At 37.1% G+C, this 18340-nt stretch overlaps 2 protein-coding genes across 2 annotated transcripts in view; one reads left to right on the forward strand and one right to left on the reverse strand.

Annotated features, from left to right (window-relative positions):
* Positions 1-270: 270 nt before the first annotated feature.
* LOC121388901 (chromosome transmission fidelity protein 8 homolog) lies at positions 271-8095 on the reverse strand. Its single transcript, XM_041520438.1, has 3 exons — positions 7956-8095; positions 5780-5897; positions 271-901 (listed from the first exon to the last, which is right to left on the reverse strand). The coding sequence occupies exons 1-3, from the start codon at positions 7976-7978 to the stop codon at positions 641-643; spliced, it is 402 nt and encodes a 133-aa protein (XP_041376372.1). The 5' UTR covers positions 7979-8095; the 3' UTR covers positions 271-640.
* A 101-nt stretch (positions 8096-8196) lies between these two features.
* The window catches only part of LOC121388571 (U3 small nucleolar RNA-associated protein 4 homolog), a 52015-nt gene continuing 41871 nt past the window's right edge, over positions 8197-18340 (forward strand). The window contains exons 1-5 of the mRNA XM_041519959.1: positions 8197-8263; positions 11204-11332; positions 11775-11829; positions 15588-15707; positions 18156-18224. Of these exons, the coding sequence (XP_041375893.1) occupies positions 11229-11332; positions 11775-11829; positions 15588-15707; positions 18156-18224 (348 nt within the window). The 5' untranslated portion in view covers positions 8197-8263; positions 11204-11228. The remainder of the gene's footprint in view (positions 8264-11203; positions 11333-11774; positions 11830-15587; positions 15708-18155; positions 18225-18340) is intronic.

Below are 18340 nucleotides of genomic sequence, written 5' to 3' on the forward strand. Positions count from 1 at the left end.
GAGCAACTGATTTTGTTAATCATCGGCTATTGGACATCAAACATTGGTCATTTTGGCAGTCATAGAGATGAAACCTGCTAGTTTTCCATTAGTAGCAAGTGATCATTTATATGCACCATCCCACAGACAGGATAGCACATACCACAGCCTTTAATATACCAGTTGTGGTGCATTGGCTGGAACGAGAAATAGCCCATCAACAGACATCAATCCTAGACCGACCGTGATGAAAATAATCATTATTTCAGGTTTCCAAGAACAAAGTACATATTTCCTTAATAAAAGTTTATTCCAAATTCTTTTACAGTGCACAGTATGTAAGGAAGGTCAATGCCTTACAGGACATTGCACTTTCCACATTTATCCCGGTTCATACAACTAATGCCACACATCAATAAAATTAGAGACAGACCGGGGCTTCCAGAAACCTCTTTAAGGTTTTATTCAATCTTACGACACACACACACTGAAACAATTACCCATCACGGACTATTGGTGCAATATAGAACAGTTACCAAAATCAATCTGTCTCTTTTCTGTTTTACTTGCCCGATCAATTCCCCCATCTGCCAGCTATTGCCAAAAGAGCCAGGGAGTAATCTCTCAATTACTTAGGTCACATATTGTTACGCATTTAATTTCACACTTTCTTGGGAACGTTTGCAATAATGGGTTTCGGTCTAGTTTTGAACAATAATTTCTTCTTGATAACCGCTTGAATTGTGTATTTGGTGTTACTGGTGTCGTCCGATTGGTCGGTGGTGTTACTGGTGTCGTCCGATTGGTTGGTTTCCATTGCTGAGTCAGCAGAAATGTTTTTGATGAGTACGGCCAGTGGTTTTTCAAGGTCGACGACCTTTCCGTATAAAATGTGATGTCCAATGAGGAGAACGGGTGCATCCTACGAGAGAGAGAGAAAGAGAGACAAACCGTTAAATTTAAACTTGAGTAAATTTAAATATTTAAAGGTTCATTTTCCTTGACATGATGCACCATTCTACCCTGCCATTTTGGAGTCCTTTATTCTCTGTACTACACAACTGTTAAAAAAACCCAAAACAACCACCACCACCACCACTCCCCCCAAAATAAAATCAGATCGAGAAAGTGAAAGTCTAAATTAAAAAATAATAATTGTGGTTGAATAAAATGGTTAGTTATAAGCAAGTTTGTCCGAATACAGAAAAATTGTGGGGTTTTTAAACTTATCTTGGAACAGTGTTTACGGCATGCAACTTCAAAAATCCAGATTCGAGACTTTAACAATGTTTAGATATTAACCACCTACTACATATATTTATCCTATAACTTACTTATGATATCCATGTCATAAACCCATGTGATAATTTTAGTGTATTAACCCAGTTAATGATGGTAGGCAAATGTGGGAGGTCTCTAGGTAATGTGTTGCTGTGGATGTGTCATTTGCTTACAAGCCAACAAGACCTGTGTACCTGAGCGTAACGTTTTCAAAGATTTAGTTAAAATATTTTATGTCAAACTAATTTATGCTAATCGTGATGTTATATATACTACTCAAAAGAATTTAAGGGTCAGACGATATTTTCGACTTATTTTCTGAATGTCAATTATATTAGCTAGACCGTAATGTCACGCATGGTATTGTTCCATTTTGATGAAAGTGGGTCTAAGCAACCCATAATGAATTAAAATCCACTGTCATTGACACTGTCGACTAGTTCTAATGGCGAAAACATGCTTACATTTGCACGTAAATTAGGGCGAAAGCGAAAGGTCTGCTAAGTGCCCATAACTTGCTTTTTCACAAAGGGCTTCATTTGCACGCTTTGCATGTGTATTCCATGTTCCCAATGCTGAATTTCCGTATAATTGGAGCTTGCGTTCGTGTACGGTGCACACTCCAAATTCGACAATGGTACGACGTCAACTGACTATCGAAGATCGAGGAAGGGCTATTGCTTGGCTTCAGGATGGCAATACGCAAATAAATGTTGCTCTGAGACTTGGTGTCAGTCAGAGAGTCGTTGGCCGACTGTGGCAACGGTACCAAGCAACGAATTCTGTTCGAAATCGTCCACGTTCGGGAAGACCCCGAAGCACTACAAATAGAGAGGACCGCTACATCACCAATATGGCTCTACGTCAACGCACAACCACTGCACGCCGATTACGTGACAATCTGCGGACTGCGACTGGAACTCGAGTGTCTGATCAAACCATACGCAATCGTCTGAGAGCCAATAATCTACGCTGCCGTCGCCAGGCTGTTCGACCACCACTCCTACCACGTCACAGAACGGCCAGACGTCACTGGTGCACACTTCATCTGCGGTGGCAACGTGTTCAGTGGGGTCGAGTGATGTTCACTGATGAGTCCAGGTTTAGTCTCCAGTTCAACGACGGTCGGGTTCGTGTCTACAGACGTCCTGGGGAGCGCTTCGCTGACGTTAACGTTAGACAACGTCACCGGTTCGGTGGTGGCAGCGTCATGATGTGGGGCGGCATCTCTATCCACCACAGGACCCACCTCTATGTGGTGGATGGCAATCTGAATGGAATCCGCTATCTGAATGAGATTATCCGGCCGTTGGTTCTCCCAGGCCTTCAGCAGATTGGTGGCGGGGCAGTTCTGCAGGATGACAATGCCAGACCCCACCGCGCCAGGGTGGTAACGGACTTTCTCAGACAACAAGGTATCGCCAGGATGGATTGGCCAGCATATTCGCCTGACTTGGCCCCAACAGAGCACGCCTGGGACGAATTAGGCAGGAGAGTTCGGGATAACCATGCCCCTCCGGCCAACCTTCATGATCTGGGTCAACTTCTTATGGCAGAGTGGCAGGCCATTCCCCAAGAGTTCTTCAGACGTCTGATCAACAGCATGAGGCAACGATGTGTCGAGTGTATTCGCGCCAGGGGTGGATTCACACACTATTAAACGAATGTTCTGATGTGTAAAATCCATGTTTGACAACCTTCAACTTTGACAGCATGTCATGTGACTTTCTTGTATACAGTGACGTTTATTTGTGTTTTTTTGTAAATATGGAACAATAAATTAAATTTTTGGTGTAGTTTACATCATCAATCTAATACACTCTGAAACTTATTTGGTTATAAATTTTTGACCCTTAAATTCTTTTGAGTAGTATATATATTACCGATGGTAAAGTTTTTAAATTTTATTTGGAAGGATAAACCTGACAGAGTTAAACATATACAAATTAATTATTATTAGAGATGGATGAATTAAAGTACCAAATATTCAAACATTTATTATGGCACAAAAAATTGCTATGATTAAAAGGCTTGTATGTATAGATCTCTTATTTTTGGTGAAGTCAATATGTTAGAAAATATTATGGAATTTGATTCAAAATATATAGAAGAAAATATTTTACCAACCATAAAAAAAATAAAAAATTGGAGAGATACTCTTTTATCTTGGTGCATCTATCTTAAAAAATGTAAAAATTAATTTGTTTGTGAAAATGATGTCCAGTCTCAATATATATGGTTTAATGATGACATTAAAGTAGATAATAAATCAGTGTTTTATGACAGTTGGCACAAGATAGGAATTAGATTTATAAATGATTTATTAGATGACAGTGGATTATTTATTACATTCCCACAATTTAAAAACATTTATAATCTTGATGTCAACTTTTTAAAATACCATGATCTTTTAAGTGCAGTGAAGCAGTATTGCAAATAAAAAAATTCAAAAGAAAGTTGCAAAATCCTATTTTTCCCTATAATAATTCGAATCTTAAGATAAATTGTAAAGGCAGTAAACATTTTTACAATATTTTATTGGATTCGAGATTTTTAAAATATAAATTTAATTTAAAATGGGAAAAAGAATTAAATTTCAAATATGATGATGATGATTGGAAAACGGTAAATACAATACCTTTTCACTGCATAGATAGTACAGAATTAAGATGGTATCAGTACAAGATTATTCATAGGATATTGCCTACAAATAAGTTTTTACATAACATAGGATATATTGATTCACCTCTTTGCTCCTTCTGTAAACATGAAATATCCACACTAATACACCTATTTTGGGAATGTAATGACGTTAGGCATATTTGGGAACAATTAAAGCTTTGGATGCAACAAAAAACTGGTATAATAATGAACTTTACAAAAGAAAATATAATTTTGGGATTTAAGATGAGTAACAATGATCCTATTAATGCTATTATATTAATAACTAAACGGTTAATATTTAAAAGTCATTTAAAGTGTCTCATCCCAGATTTTACATGGATACAAAAGGAGCTGAGTCTATATTATAATGTAACAAAAAGCGTGGCATTCTCTTGTTGCAATTATGGTAAGTTTGTAAAATTCTGGTCTATACATGTATGTCACAATTTATTCAAGGATTAATTATATATATGCAGTCAAACGTTGTTATCTCGATGTTGAAGGGAATGAACAAAATGGTCCAAGATTTGAGGTAACTGTGGACTGAGATGAAACTAGCCTGGGATAATGAGCTTACATAGATTGAGATAATGAGGTCCGACTGTGTAGATCTTTTTAATTTATAATGTCCATATGTTGTGGGGGTGGACTTTTTTTTCTGTATTTTGAATACTGCTTTTAGGACTGTTTAAGGACAGGACTAGTATTGATATTGTTATTAGTATTTTGTGTATACATTTCACATTCATATATTTATTTATAAACATTGGATCTGTTATGTAAAGTTATTGTATTAACTGTATGATTATGAACTATTTTTTAAAAGTTAAATTAAAAAATATATATATTACCGATGGCGGCAACTTTATTACTGTGATTTACTAAAAATTGAATTGAAATCTTATTTTAGAAGTGTTATAGAATAAATAGAATTCGCTACTTGTGTTTTTTAATGAGCAAAATATCAACCTCGTCTAGTTAATTGGTATTTGTCTTGGCAAAGCCTCGACAAATGCCAATTAACATAAGGCTTGATTGATATTTTCTACATTAAAAAATACTTGTTACGAATCCTCTATATATATATACCGAATGACAATACAATATGTATCTTTTGTCATGATAAAACTAATTTGATAAACACTAAAAATGGGCTTAAAATGTTCTCAAGACATGGATAAAATTAATAAACAAAACATTAATGGAATTCAAGCTGAATAATTTAAACTAAACAAAACAAGCTTTACATTCACGTTTCTTTTGTTCTTCAGTACATTTGTATGGAAGGAAGGAAATGTTTTATTTACCGACGCACTCAACACATTTTATTTACAGTTATATGGTATCAGAAATATGGTTAAAGACCACAGATATTGAGAGAGGAAACCTACTGCAGGGCTAGCTCTGGCACTTGTCAAATTTGCCAATTTGAAAAACAATTGGCGAATTTTATTTTAATTTGCCGAATTAATTTCGTGATATTTTGTTAGAAAATAACTGTTTCTGAAATTGTTGTAGTTTAGTAGACAATTTGGCAAAATGTTCTGCTGACCAAGAGCTAGCCCTGCTACTGTCGCCACTTCATGGGCTGCTCTTTTCAATTAGCAGCAAGGGATCTTTTATATGCACCATCCCACAGACAGGATAGTACATACCATAGCCTTTGTTACACCAGTTGTGGAGCACTGGCTGGAACAAGAAATAGCCCAATGGGGCTACCGATGGGGATTGATCCTAGATTGATCACGCATCAGGCGAGCGCTGTACCACTGAGCTACGTTCCGCCCTATTTGTACGGAATTTACAAAAGGCAATTTAAAAAACGTCCGGTTTGGAGGGGTTTTACTATATTTACTTTGTGTGTGAAATGAAGATCTCCGATGAACTTGCCGCTGAGCGGGACGTTGTGTCTCGTCTCCAAGTCTCCCTGCACGTCAAGAATAGCCCACTCAGGACAGCTGCCATCGCTGGGCCTAAAAATAGTTGAAAAAAATACAACTGAAAACCAGATATCAAGACAACAAATAAAAAAGTTTTTACTTATTTTCTAATGTATATGCTATTTTAAAAGTGAATTTATTGCTAGGCATTTTAAAACATTTTGTAACAGACAAAAGAAACAAAACAATTAAAGACATTAAAGATACAATCTCAGTTAATTGCTTTCTTCATTTTTTTATTATATACAAAAGAAAAGTTATTTGATTTACTATTTCATAAAGGTATATTATTGCCAGAGCTTCTCGAATTTTTACAAAATCCATTAGCCATGGGATCAGTGATTTATAAAATCCATTAGCCATGGGATCAGTGATTTATAAAATCCATTAGCCATGGGATCAGTGATTTATAAAATCCATTAGCCATGGGATCAGTGATTTATAAAATCCATTAGCCATGGGATCAGTGATTTATAAAATCCATTAGCCATGGGATCAGTGATTTATAAAATTTACTAGCCATGATTACAAATTCACTAGCTCTACTTTATTTTATACAATTTTACTAAGAGTAATAATCGGATATGTTACCTAAAGAGGGAGATAGAAATTAAAACCACTAAGAGTGGGGGTGGGGGGGGGGTGGGTGGGTAGGGATGGGGCAGGATATTCACATTTACCAAATAGACTTAAATGCAGCATTTAATAACTTTTTTTCACTAGCCTTTGGGCATGGCAATTGTAATTATTTATTAGCCCAACACTAAATATCACTAATCATGGGAGTTGAGCTATCATAATCTAGAAGCCTTGTTATTGCAAAATCTAATAAGGTTGGATTCGAACTGTTCATCCCTACTGACCAGGGCTTCTAGATTATGGTAGTCCCACTCCCATGGCTAGTGATATTCAGTGTTGGGCTAGTCAATAACTCCTATTGCCATGCCCGATGGCTAGTGAATTTGTTTTGGTCAAATGTTGCTAATATGAATATCCCACCCACATCCCAACCCCCCCCCCCCCCCCCCAATGTTAGTGTTTTTAAGCATATTTGATTATTACTAGTATTTAGAAAAATTGTATTAACTTTAAGTAAAGTAGGGCTAGTGAATTTTTAATTGTGGTTAGTAAATTTCTAAAATTAATGATCCCACGGCTAGTGGATTTTATAAAAATTCTACAAGCCCTGCTGACAAAGAGGCACCCCCAACTGAAAATACATGTAATTAATGCACTTCCCTTTCTCATCTGAAAATCAAAATTTGAAATTAATCTTCAGCTGCTCCATTACCTCCCCTCTTGACTTTACTTGATATGCTACATTAGATTGCATTTGTGTGTGTGTGTGTGTGTTAGTGTGTACTTTAAATTTAAGCCAAGTGAAAACATTACAATTTTTATATTATTGAGTTAATTATGCAAATATGTGGCCAATATCACTAGTATGGGTAGTGTTTTCTCTAGCTTGTTTTAGCATGGTGCAGCACCAAGCCTCAATAGTCTAACACCATCTTGCCTTCATCAGCACCATGCTTCCCTTTTTCAGTAATTAATTCTAAAATTGCCTTTATAAAACACCAAAAAAGGTGTTATTAATCAATAAAATATTCCTTTTATATCTTTTGCCATTCATTTATTAAAGCAAGCACATGAATTACATTAATGTTTATTTCAATTAATTCTTGTGTATTTTTAATGAAATACAAGTGCCCCGAAAATGGTGAAAATGCCCCCAAAGTGTTTGGTCTACCGTGCCTTGCCAAATTTCTAGGGAAATCACTAATGGGATTTTTAAAAATTGTTACTCCTTTTGTGTTCCTCTTTCATTTTCATTAGTATAAATTTATTGAAAAACAAAATCCAAATGCGTATGCGAGGTGCAACCCCCTTTTCAAGCAATTTTATTTTTTTCAATACATATTCTGAGGAAGCATGTTTCGATTGGACCCCTTATAAATTCGCTCTCCACAGTCTAGATACCACCCCTCCCTTACCTGCACACACACACACACACACTGCTAAAATTTCTGCAAACGACTGGAAACATTATGAAACATTGTTTACTATCGAACATGCACACAACTAACGTACATTTTAATAAACACCTGAACCATTGGAGCCTTGGATGTATGTCACAAAATTAACTTAATCTAAACAATATGAATTACTAGTAAAAACTAAACAACAAAACAGTTTCTACTTAGTTGACGAATGTCATAACGAAAGTACAAACGTTTCGCGCCAAATTAAGCAAACCAGTTCTTTTATTTGCTACAGCGATTTTAACCAGTGGAGTAGTCTTCGACCAATCACAGTTCACTTAAAGTGTCATGGCTGCTTCCATGAACATGTGGCTGTGTTTATGAAGCTGTTTATTTTGTGTTCACCTTCAAATTAAGGTAACTGAGAACTAAACGAATGCTATCAGTATTTCTATATAAATCACGGATGCGGTTTGATAAGTCAACAACAGTTTATGATTACCTTACTTGAAAAATGCTGTGTGGTAGACGAACGAATGAGCCAGTGTGACTAAAAAAGTAAAATGCGACAATTCCCCTCACTCGTCACATATGCACACACCGTACATACAAAAGTTCAGCACAAACGCACTTGTTCACTTATGTGTGAATACATTTGTGTTAACCTTATACATTAAATAGAGGATAATAAACGAGTGTCCAGTTATCAAATTTATGTCCCAAGCGGTGGTGGATCTAGTTCATCAAGATTAACTTTACGTTACTTTGGCTACAAGTGCAAGCACTACCTGCACTTGTAGCCAAAGTTAATCTTGATGAACTATGGTGGATCCAGAAATCCATTTAGTGGAAAGAAAAGAAAGAAATGTTTTATTTAACGATGCACTCAACGCATTTTATGTACGGTTATAATAATTTAAAGTTATATGGTTAAGAACCACACAGATATTGAGAGAGGAAACCCGCTATCACCACTTCATGGGCTACTCTTTTCGATTAGCAGCAAGGGATCTTTTATATATGCACCATCCCACAGATAGAGTAGTACATACCACAGCCTTTTGATATACCAGTCATTGTGCACTGGCTGGAATGAGAAATAGCCCAATGACGGGAATCGATCCACCCGGACTTGTTCACTTGTCGCCATATGTCAGACAGTGGTTTTTCTTTAGCGCCAGACTGTACAATGACGCATTCACACTGTTTGCTGTGACCAGTCAAGCATTGTTAATCCATGGCCATTTCAGTTTTCAGTAATGTCAGCACATACTCATTATTACTTTCATTTTATCACGTTTTTAATGAAACATACAATTGTTTCATTTAAATATTACACTTAGAACTGAGTGAATTTTTCTGATTGAACAATGGACATGGCGAAACATTATGAAATGTACCGATAAATGTTCACTTCACCTAATTTTATCAAACTTCTCCCCATTCTTCTGAGAAGGCAGAAGTAACTTCTACTTTTTCAATTCTAGATTAGGGCCTGAACTATATATACTAGTAGGTACAATGTAAACACGCTGTTTTCAGTATTGCTTTAACTTTGTATTTTATTCACATTCTTATATAATTAAAAAAAAAGTTCTATTTATTCAAATATATATAATGAATTGAATTAAAATAGCATTTCATTACAAATTTAGCAATGAAAACCAAGAGCTGTAAATGTGAACACTTTAAACTACATGTCGCCATTTTGTCTGTTTGCCCAATCGTGATGACATCATCTTTAGTACCGACATGGTCATTGGTTTGTAAGCATAAGATTGTCCAATACTTAAGTAATTGTTCCTACAACAATGCAGAACATTTTTCACTGAGAAAATATGAAAAAATATTTTCCCAGTTATGAGTGACCACTGGGGTAATACAAAATGTTATGTACAAATTAATGACATGGTTACATACATGTGTGTGTTTTCCATGCATGTATGTTAAACTTTGCCCTAGTTTTGGAACCAATTTTGATGCACACATGGCTGATCACTTGGATGGAAATTATGACGTGACATATTTTTGCATAGAGCACCAGGGGTAGTTTTCAAACCTTCCCATTTAATGCAAACTACATACCTACATGTATATCCCTCTAGCTCTCTATTAGGATGTCCAGTTAAACTTACAGGCCTGTTAAGCATATTATTTTAATTGTTGTCGCACTTATGCTGGTTACAGGGTACTGGTCAGTCTCTCGACACTGGGATAGCCTATGATACATCACCAGGTACAGGTGTTTCAGGTCACGATTTGCTACTCAACTTTCATAGATTGCTACACAATTTTAAAACATTAAACAGTAGTTGCTAATCAATTTTTAATTGACTAGAAATACCGTTAATCAAGTTTATAAAAACAAAATGTTCCCTGGCTAATCGTGACAAGCAACGAAAGTAGCATGCCTCAACAATGTGACCCTCTTATCCTAACCATTCTGTATGATCACACCATGCAGTTTGGCGCATTCAAACATTGAAACAGGCCCAGCTTATGATTTTTTATTAATGATCTTCATAAATCACATTTTAAAAATGCGTGTGCATATAATTTATCACAAGCATTTACATGTACTCATATCCAAAAGATAATATTATGGAGACTTTACAAAAACTCCAGTCAACAAGCCTGACTCTGACACATAGTTAATCCACTATTGTTTCCAGGTGAACGTAGATTTAAGCCTAGATGCAGACGTCAGTGACGAAAACACTTATAGCTACAAATATAAACCAGCCTGTAGGACAAAATGTCTGCGTTTTGTTTTTTTTGTCAACAAATTATTTAATAGAAAATAATAATAAAAAATAAAATAAAACAAGAACTAAATTATTGTAATTTGTATGCTGTCTCGTGATATAATATTCTTGTGGACTATAAACTTGTGTAACAGATAACATGACAAAACAACTGATGTGTGGTTCTGTCTAGATGTATTAATATTATTGCTGATTGCCAGGGTTGTATGACAGGGCTTCTAGAATTTTTTTTTAATCCACTAGCCATAGGATCAGTGATTTAAATTTTTTATTAGCCATGATTAAAAGTTCACTAGCCCTACTTTACTAAGTTAATACAATTGTACTAAATAATAAGATATGTCACCCAAAGAGGCAGATGGAGCTTAAAACACTAACATTGGGGGGTTGGGGTGGTCGCAGGATATTCATATTTACAAAATAAGACTTAACTGCAACATTTGACTCTCTTTTTTTCCACTAGCCATCGGGCATGGCAATTTTAGTTACTTACTAGCCCAACATTGAATATCACTAGCCATGGGAGTGGGTCTGCCATAATCTAGAAGCACTGTGTATGGTTTAATTTATTTGTGTATTTTGTCTCTTTCAGCCTGGTGCTTTAACATTATTACACAATGGGGGAGTTCAGAGTGCATCACGTACGATTCTTTGAGTATGTACCCAAGGCCATTCACTCACTTGCATATGAGCCAACTCACAAGAAGTTTGCACTGTCGCGGTAAGTGAAAATTGAAATTTAATTATTATAAATGATCGTATGTGTGTTAGGGATGGGACGATTCTTTTTGATGAATACAGGTAATAGAGCATTTAGTTGGGTCTTGGAAAGATGGCAAGTGAAGTTCAAAGTTTTCTTGATATTTGTTTTTAATTATTATTTAAAATTAACACAAGTAGAGAGAAACATTCCCCTTCATAATATCAATTAACAAGTATATGAAAGATTATTATTATACTGCCCTAACTGAAGAGCTATGGTACAAATGTATGTCTTGGGGAAAGGACATGTATTTAAAATTAATGGGAAAATATAACAGGTTTCCTGGGAAGACTGTGTCAGAATGATCAAATGTTTGACATCCAATAGCTGATGGTTATTTAATCGATGTGTTCTAGTGGTGTCATTAAACAAAGCAAACTTTACTTTTTCTGATTTCCAGGTCTGATGGTTCCGTTGAAATCTGGAGCATCACTGAAGATTGGTATCAAGAAAAGGTAACTCTGTTCAACTGTTAGAAATTAGAAGAGTTTGTGAGTTCTCTAAAGTAAACTTAAAGATTTTATATATGATTTTTGTGGCTACAATGTAGGTTACAGGCTTTAAGAATGTGACAGATAAATCAACGTCCACTAAAGGGATTCGAACCACGGACCCTTTGTATGAGAGTCCAGCACTTTTTAAGCCAATAGGTAATTGCTGCATTAGGAAAACTAGCGGGTTTCTTCTGATGCCTACATGTCGGAATTACCAAATGTTTGACATGCAATAGCCCATGATTAATTTTTCAATGTGCTCTAGTGGTGGTGTTAAACAAAACAAACTTTCGGTGACTAATAGGTAAATTCCACTATTTACTGCCAGTTGGAGCACCCTATCAGTGATAGGTAAATTCCACTAGCTACTGCCAGTTGGAGCACCCTATCAGTGATAGGTAAATTTCACTAGCTACTGCCAGTTGGAGCACCCTATCAGTGATAGGTAAATTCCACTAGCTACTGCCAGTTGGAGCACCCTATCAGTGATAGGTAAATTTCACTAGCTACTGCCAGTTGGAGCACCCTATCAGTGATAGGTAAATTTCACTAGCTACTGCCAGTTGGAGCACCCTATCAGTGATAGGTAAATTCCACTGCCAGTTGGAGCACCCTATCAGTGATAGGTAAATTCCACTAGCTACTGCCAGTTGGAGCACCCTATCAGTGATAGGTAAATTCCACTGCCAGTTGGAGCACCCTATCAGTGATAGGTAAATTTCACTAGCTACTGCCAGTTGGAGCACCCTATCAGTGATAGGTAAATTCCACTAGCTACTGCCAGTTGGAGCACCCTATCAGTGATAGGTAAATTCCACTGCCAGTTGGAGCACCCTATCAGTGATAGGTAAATTCCACTGCCAGTTGGAGCACCCTATCAGTGATAGGTAAATTCCACTGCCAGTTGGAGCACCCTATCAGTGATAAGTAAATTCCACTAGCTACTACCAGTTGGAGCACCCTATCAGTGATAGGTAAATTCACTAGCACTGCCAGTTGGAGCACCCTATCAGTGATGATAGGTAAATTCCACTAGCTACTACCAGTTGGAGCACCCTATCAGTGATAGGTAAATTTCACTAGCTACTGCCAGTTGGAGCACCCTATCAGTGATAGGTAAATTCCACTAGCTACTACCAGTTGGAGCACCCTATCAATGATAGGTAAATTCCACTAGCTACTACCAGTTGGAGCACCCTATCAGTGATAGGTAAATTTCACTGCCAGTTGGAGCACCCTATCAGTGATAGGTAAATTCCACTAGCTACTGCCAGTTGGAGCACCCTATCAGTGATAGGTAAATTTCACTAGCTACTGCCAGTTGGAGCACCCTATCAGTTGGAGCACCCTATCAGGTAAATTTCACTAGCTACTAGTTGGAGCACCCTATCAGTGAATTTCACTAGCTACTGCCAGTTGGAGCACCCTATCAGTGATAGGTAAATTTCACTAGCTACTGCCAGTTGGAGCACCCTATCAGTGATAGGTAAATTTCACTAGCTACTGCCAGTTGGAGCACCCTATCAGTGATAGGTAAAGTTTTCATTTCACTAGCTACTGCCAGTTGGAGCACCCTATCAGTGATAGGTAAATTTCACTAGCTACTGCCAGTTGGAGCACCCTATCAGTGATAGGTAAATTCCACTGCCAGTTGGAGCACCCTATCAGTGATAGGTAAATTTCACTAGCTACTGCCAGTTGGAGCACCCTATCAGTGATAGGTAAATTTCACTAGCTACTGCCAGTTGGAGCACCCTATCAGTGATAGGTAAATTTCACTAGCTACTGCCAGTTGGAGCACCCTATCAGTGATAGGTAAATTCCACTAGCTACTGCCAGTTGGAGCACCCTATCAGTGATAGGTAAATTCACAGCTACACTGCCAGTTGGAGCACCCTATCAGTGATAGGTAAATTTCACTAGCTACTGCCAGTTGGAGCACCCTATCAGTGATAGGTAAATTCCACTGCCAGTTGGAGCACCCTATCAGTGATAGGTAAATTCCACTGCCAGTTGGAGCACCCTATCAGTGATAGGTGCCAGTTCAGTGATAGGTAAATTCCACTAGCTACTGCCAGTTGGAGCACCCTATCAGTGATAGGTAAATTCCACTGCCAGTTGGAGCACCCTATCAGTGATAGGTAAATTCCACTGCCAGTTGGAGCACCCTATCAGTGATAGGTAAATTTCACTAGCTACTGCCAGTTGGAGCACCCTATCAGTGATAGGTAAATTTCACTAGCTACTGCCAGTTGGAGCACCCTATCAGTGATAGGTAAATTTCACTAGCTACTGCCAGTTGGAGCACCCTATCAGTGATAGGTAAATTCCACTGCCAGTTGGAGCACCCTATCACTGCCAGTTGGAGCACCCTATCAGTGATAGGTAAATCAGCTACTGCCAGTTGGAGCACCCTATCAGTGATATTTCACTAGCTACTGCCAGTTGGAGCACCCTATCAGTGATAGGTAAATTTCACTAGCTACTGCCAGTTGGAGCACCCTATCAGTGATAGGTAAATTTCACTAGCTACTGCCAGTTGGAGCACTTTATCAGTGATAGGTAAATTTCACTAGCTACTGCCAGTTGGAGCACTTTATCAGTGATTGGAATAAGCAGAATTTTCCATTTGTTCACCGGACAAGTACATCAAGAAATTTCACTAGCTACCAGTTGGAGCACTTTATCAAGTACATCAGTTGGAGCACCCTATCAGTGATAGGTAAATTTCACTAGCTACATTTGTTCACCGGACAAGTACATCAAGAAATTTACTTATCCAGCAATATTTTCACTTGTCCAAATAAATGTTTTGTTTTATTCAAGTACAGGGACTTTATTTTTGATTGCTCAAAATTAAACTGCATTGAACATTTTCACTTGTCCACTGGACAACCATTTGAGGTACATTTTGCTTATCTGAGCAGATTTTCACTGTTTAAATACTAACACTGTTACGTACTCCTCACTGAAGTGAAGCTACATCCCGGACATGTGGGCCACGGGTAGTTGAACTGTTCCGGATCCTGTTTGGGTTATAATTGTATTCTTGTTAGAACACACTGTGTCCCTATCTTCATTCCAAATGTAACAGATCAGTCAGCCTCTATTGAGGAGATTTGAACCAGAGGCCCTCAGGTGTGAGAGTCTTAACTCTCTGCCAACTGATCTAATAGGGAAATTCCCACTAGTTACTCCCAGCAGGAGCACTTTATACCAACACTGTTACAGGAATATGTGTAGGCCTATCTGTTTTGACAGTGATTGGTTTCAGGGTTTTGTTCAAAATGATTCGACTTTGTCTCATACAGTAAATATATGTGAGTTGTGTTTTCTAATCAATCATTAATCATTTTGTGTAGACTGATCGATCGCAATATTTTAACTGATTTTTAACACTAATATTGATATTGATTTACTCCTAGATAATTCTGTTCTATCAAAGACTGTGGTTTGTGCTGTCCTGTCTGTGGGAAAGTGCATATATTAAAGACCCCTTGCTACTAATGTAAAAATGGTGTGGGTTTCCTCTCCAAGACTTAGTCAGAATTATCAAGTGTTTGACATCTAATAGTTGATGGTTAATAAATCAGTGTGCTCTAGTGGTGTCATTAAACATTAACTTTTATTTATTTATTTTTTATTGATTGATTGCAATATTATATCTGATTACCATTAACATTAATACTAGCATTAATTTACTTTAATTTTTGTCCTAGATCATTCCGGCCAGTGAGGGATTTTCAGTGGAAGCTCTTGTGTGGCAAGGGAAGCGACTCTATTCAGCCGGTTTGGATGGAAATGTCACAGAGTATGATCTCTTGAGACTGCAACCAAAGGTAACAATCCCAGTGAAAAACGTGTGCTACTAAATCAAATCTCACAGATGACATAACAAGAGACTGTTGTGGTGTTTCCTTAGGGTCAAATGTAGCCCAGTGGTAAAGCACTCGCTTGATGTGCAGTCAGTTTCAGATGGATCCCCATCGGTAAGCCCATTGGGCTATTTCTCGTTCCAGCCAGTCACCACAACTGGTATATCAAAGGCCGTGGTATGTGTTACCCTGTCTGTGGGATGGTACATATAAAAGATCCATTGCAACTAATGAAAATGTGTTGCAGCTTTCCTTTGTAAGACTATATGTCAAAATTACTAAATGTTTGATGTTCAATAGCCGATGATTAATAAATCAATGGGCTCTAGTTGTGTTGTTAAATAAAACAAACTATTTTTTTTGGTGTTTCCGTTTAATAAAATCTGGTAGGGTCTGATGACTTTTAAAATTACATACTAAATACTTTAGATATTCTTGTGTAGGATATCAGTGTCTGTATATTCAATGTGTTTTTTAGGTCGTCTTAATAGTTGTAGATATCCCATACTGGATTTGGTATCCCAAAGATTTCAAACGAAGGGAAAAAATATATATTGGGAAATAAAATGACATTTGATCTAGTACAAACACTAGGATGGCCAAAAACAGATTTTTAATATACAGCCATTGATATTTTATACAGAAAAAATGTATTTAATTTTAATATGTAATTTATAGTCGTTAAAAAGTGTTTGTGAGTCAGCAACATGTTAACAATGGTTGAAAACTCCGGACAGTCTCTTTAAGAACATATAGAATTAAATGTACTACATTCAGTGTTTTAGTCTGTATATATGTATGCCTAGGGTTCACAATGGAAATAATTCAGTTTTAGCCAATTTTGAGATATACATGTATAGAAAAACGACATTGTTAAAGCACATTGATTTATTAAACATCGGCTATTACATGTTGAACATTTTGGTAATTTTTGATACATTGTCTTACAAAACCTGCTACATTCTTACATTGATAGCAAGGAATCTTTAACATGCACTTTCCCACAGCCGAGACAGTACATACCACAGCCTTTTATATGAATTCCAGTAATGGGGCACTGGTTAGGTCAGAGAAGAATGACAGGCGATGCTGCTAGTTTGGGATATAACAGCAAGCATCTTTTACTACCAGGGCAGGATTTAGCTCAGTCAGTTGAATGCTTGAATCGCAGGATCGAACCACCTCAGTGTATCTATTCAACTGATTGTTTTTTTTCACATTCCAACCAGTGCGCCACAACTGGTCGAAGACCGTGGTATGTGTTATCCTGTCTGTGGGAAAGTGCATGTAAAAGATCCCTTGCTGCTAATGGGAAAATGTAGTGGGTTTCCTCTGATGACTACTGTAGATCCTGAAATTAACGTGTCCCTAAATTAATGCAAGCAACAGCGGGCAAACTAAAATGCGACATTAAATTAATGTGAGTGGCCTCCCTTTGAAATATTAACTTTCCTAATAACACACGTCTGTGTAGTTTTTTGTTAAATCCGAGTTACAGGCATCTTCATTGAGATCAACTCACTAACATGTCTGTGTACACATCAATTAACCTGTGTAATCCCTATTGTTTTTAATGAGATCAACTGACAGCATATTTTTTTTGGCAATCATTTACGTGTATAGCTCTCCATCTATGGTGTAACAAGATAGGGCTTTTTTTCTCATCGAAAAACATTAAAACTTTTGAAGACAATTGTACAGCCTGCCTTCGGCTACTGGTCCTCCATATGGTACTGGCCCTCTACCTGTATGTATTCTAGATACGGCTAAAGATAAGGGTTGGGGTATCCCCATTCAAGCTGAATTTGCATTGAAGAACTAGAAAGGGCGAGGGATATAAAAGGTACATTTTGGCAATGAAAGTTACAAATGATCCCAAAATAAAGGGGCCATATCCAGAGGGTTTTTTTTTATGAAATTCACTTCATGTAGGCTTTGACTCACCTGAATGATAGGAAGTTCATTTGGAAGAAATCTTATAGATTGTGGACAGATTTCTTCAGGGCACTTGTTTTTTTTCTCAAAAATTTCGACAGACAAAAAGAGGGGACATCTCCCCTTCTTGAACTCACCCCCACCCCCCCCCCCCCCATGGCTGCAAATAAAACGTTCAGAGTTATCTCCTTTATTTTCATTTCAAATCTGTAGACACACCGTATACCAAAATTATATTTTTAAAAATCTCGTTCACTGATAAAGATTTGAAACCCAATAGCTGATGTATTTTTTGTGCTGGGGTCATTCATTCATTCATTCATTCATTCATTCATTCATTCATTAACTGATACAGAAATTAATGTTGATGTTGATTTTTTTAAATGACTAATCAATAAAATGATACTTTAGACTCTCACTTTAAACAGTGCTTCTTTTTATGTTTATATATATTTTATTCTTTGCTTTCATTTTCAGATTTCCGTTGCATCGAATGGCGGACCAGTTTGGTGCCTGACTAGCAATTCTGAAGGAACTCAGCTGGCTGTAAGTGGAAAATTAATTTATTACCGTACAACTTGTTATATATAGGGAATAACTGGTTACTGTCTTAAGATATTGGCTTTGTCATTCGACCTGAGCAGGATAAAGCCGATATCTTA

This window comes from Gigantopelta aegis, chromosome 14 (assembly GCF_016097555.1).
Source record: "Gigantopelta aegis isolate Gae_Host chromosome 14, Gae_host_genome, whole genome shotgun sequence".
In the NCBI taxonomy this organism is placed as follows: domain Eukaryota; kingdom Metazoa; phylum Mollusca; class Gastropoda; order Neomphalida; family Peltospiridae; genus Gigantopelta; species Gigantopelta aegis.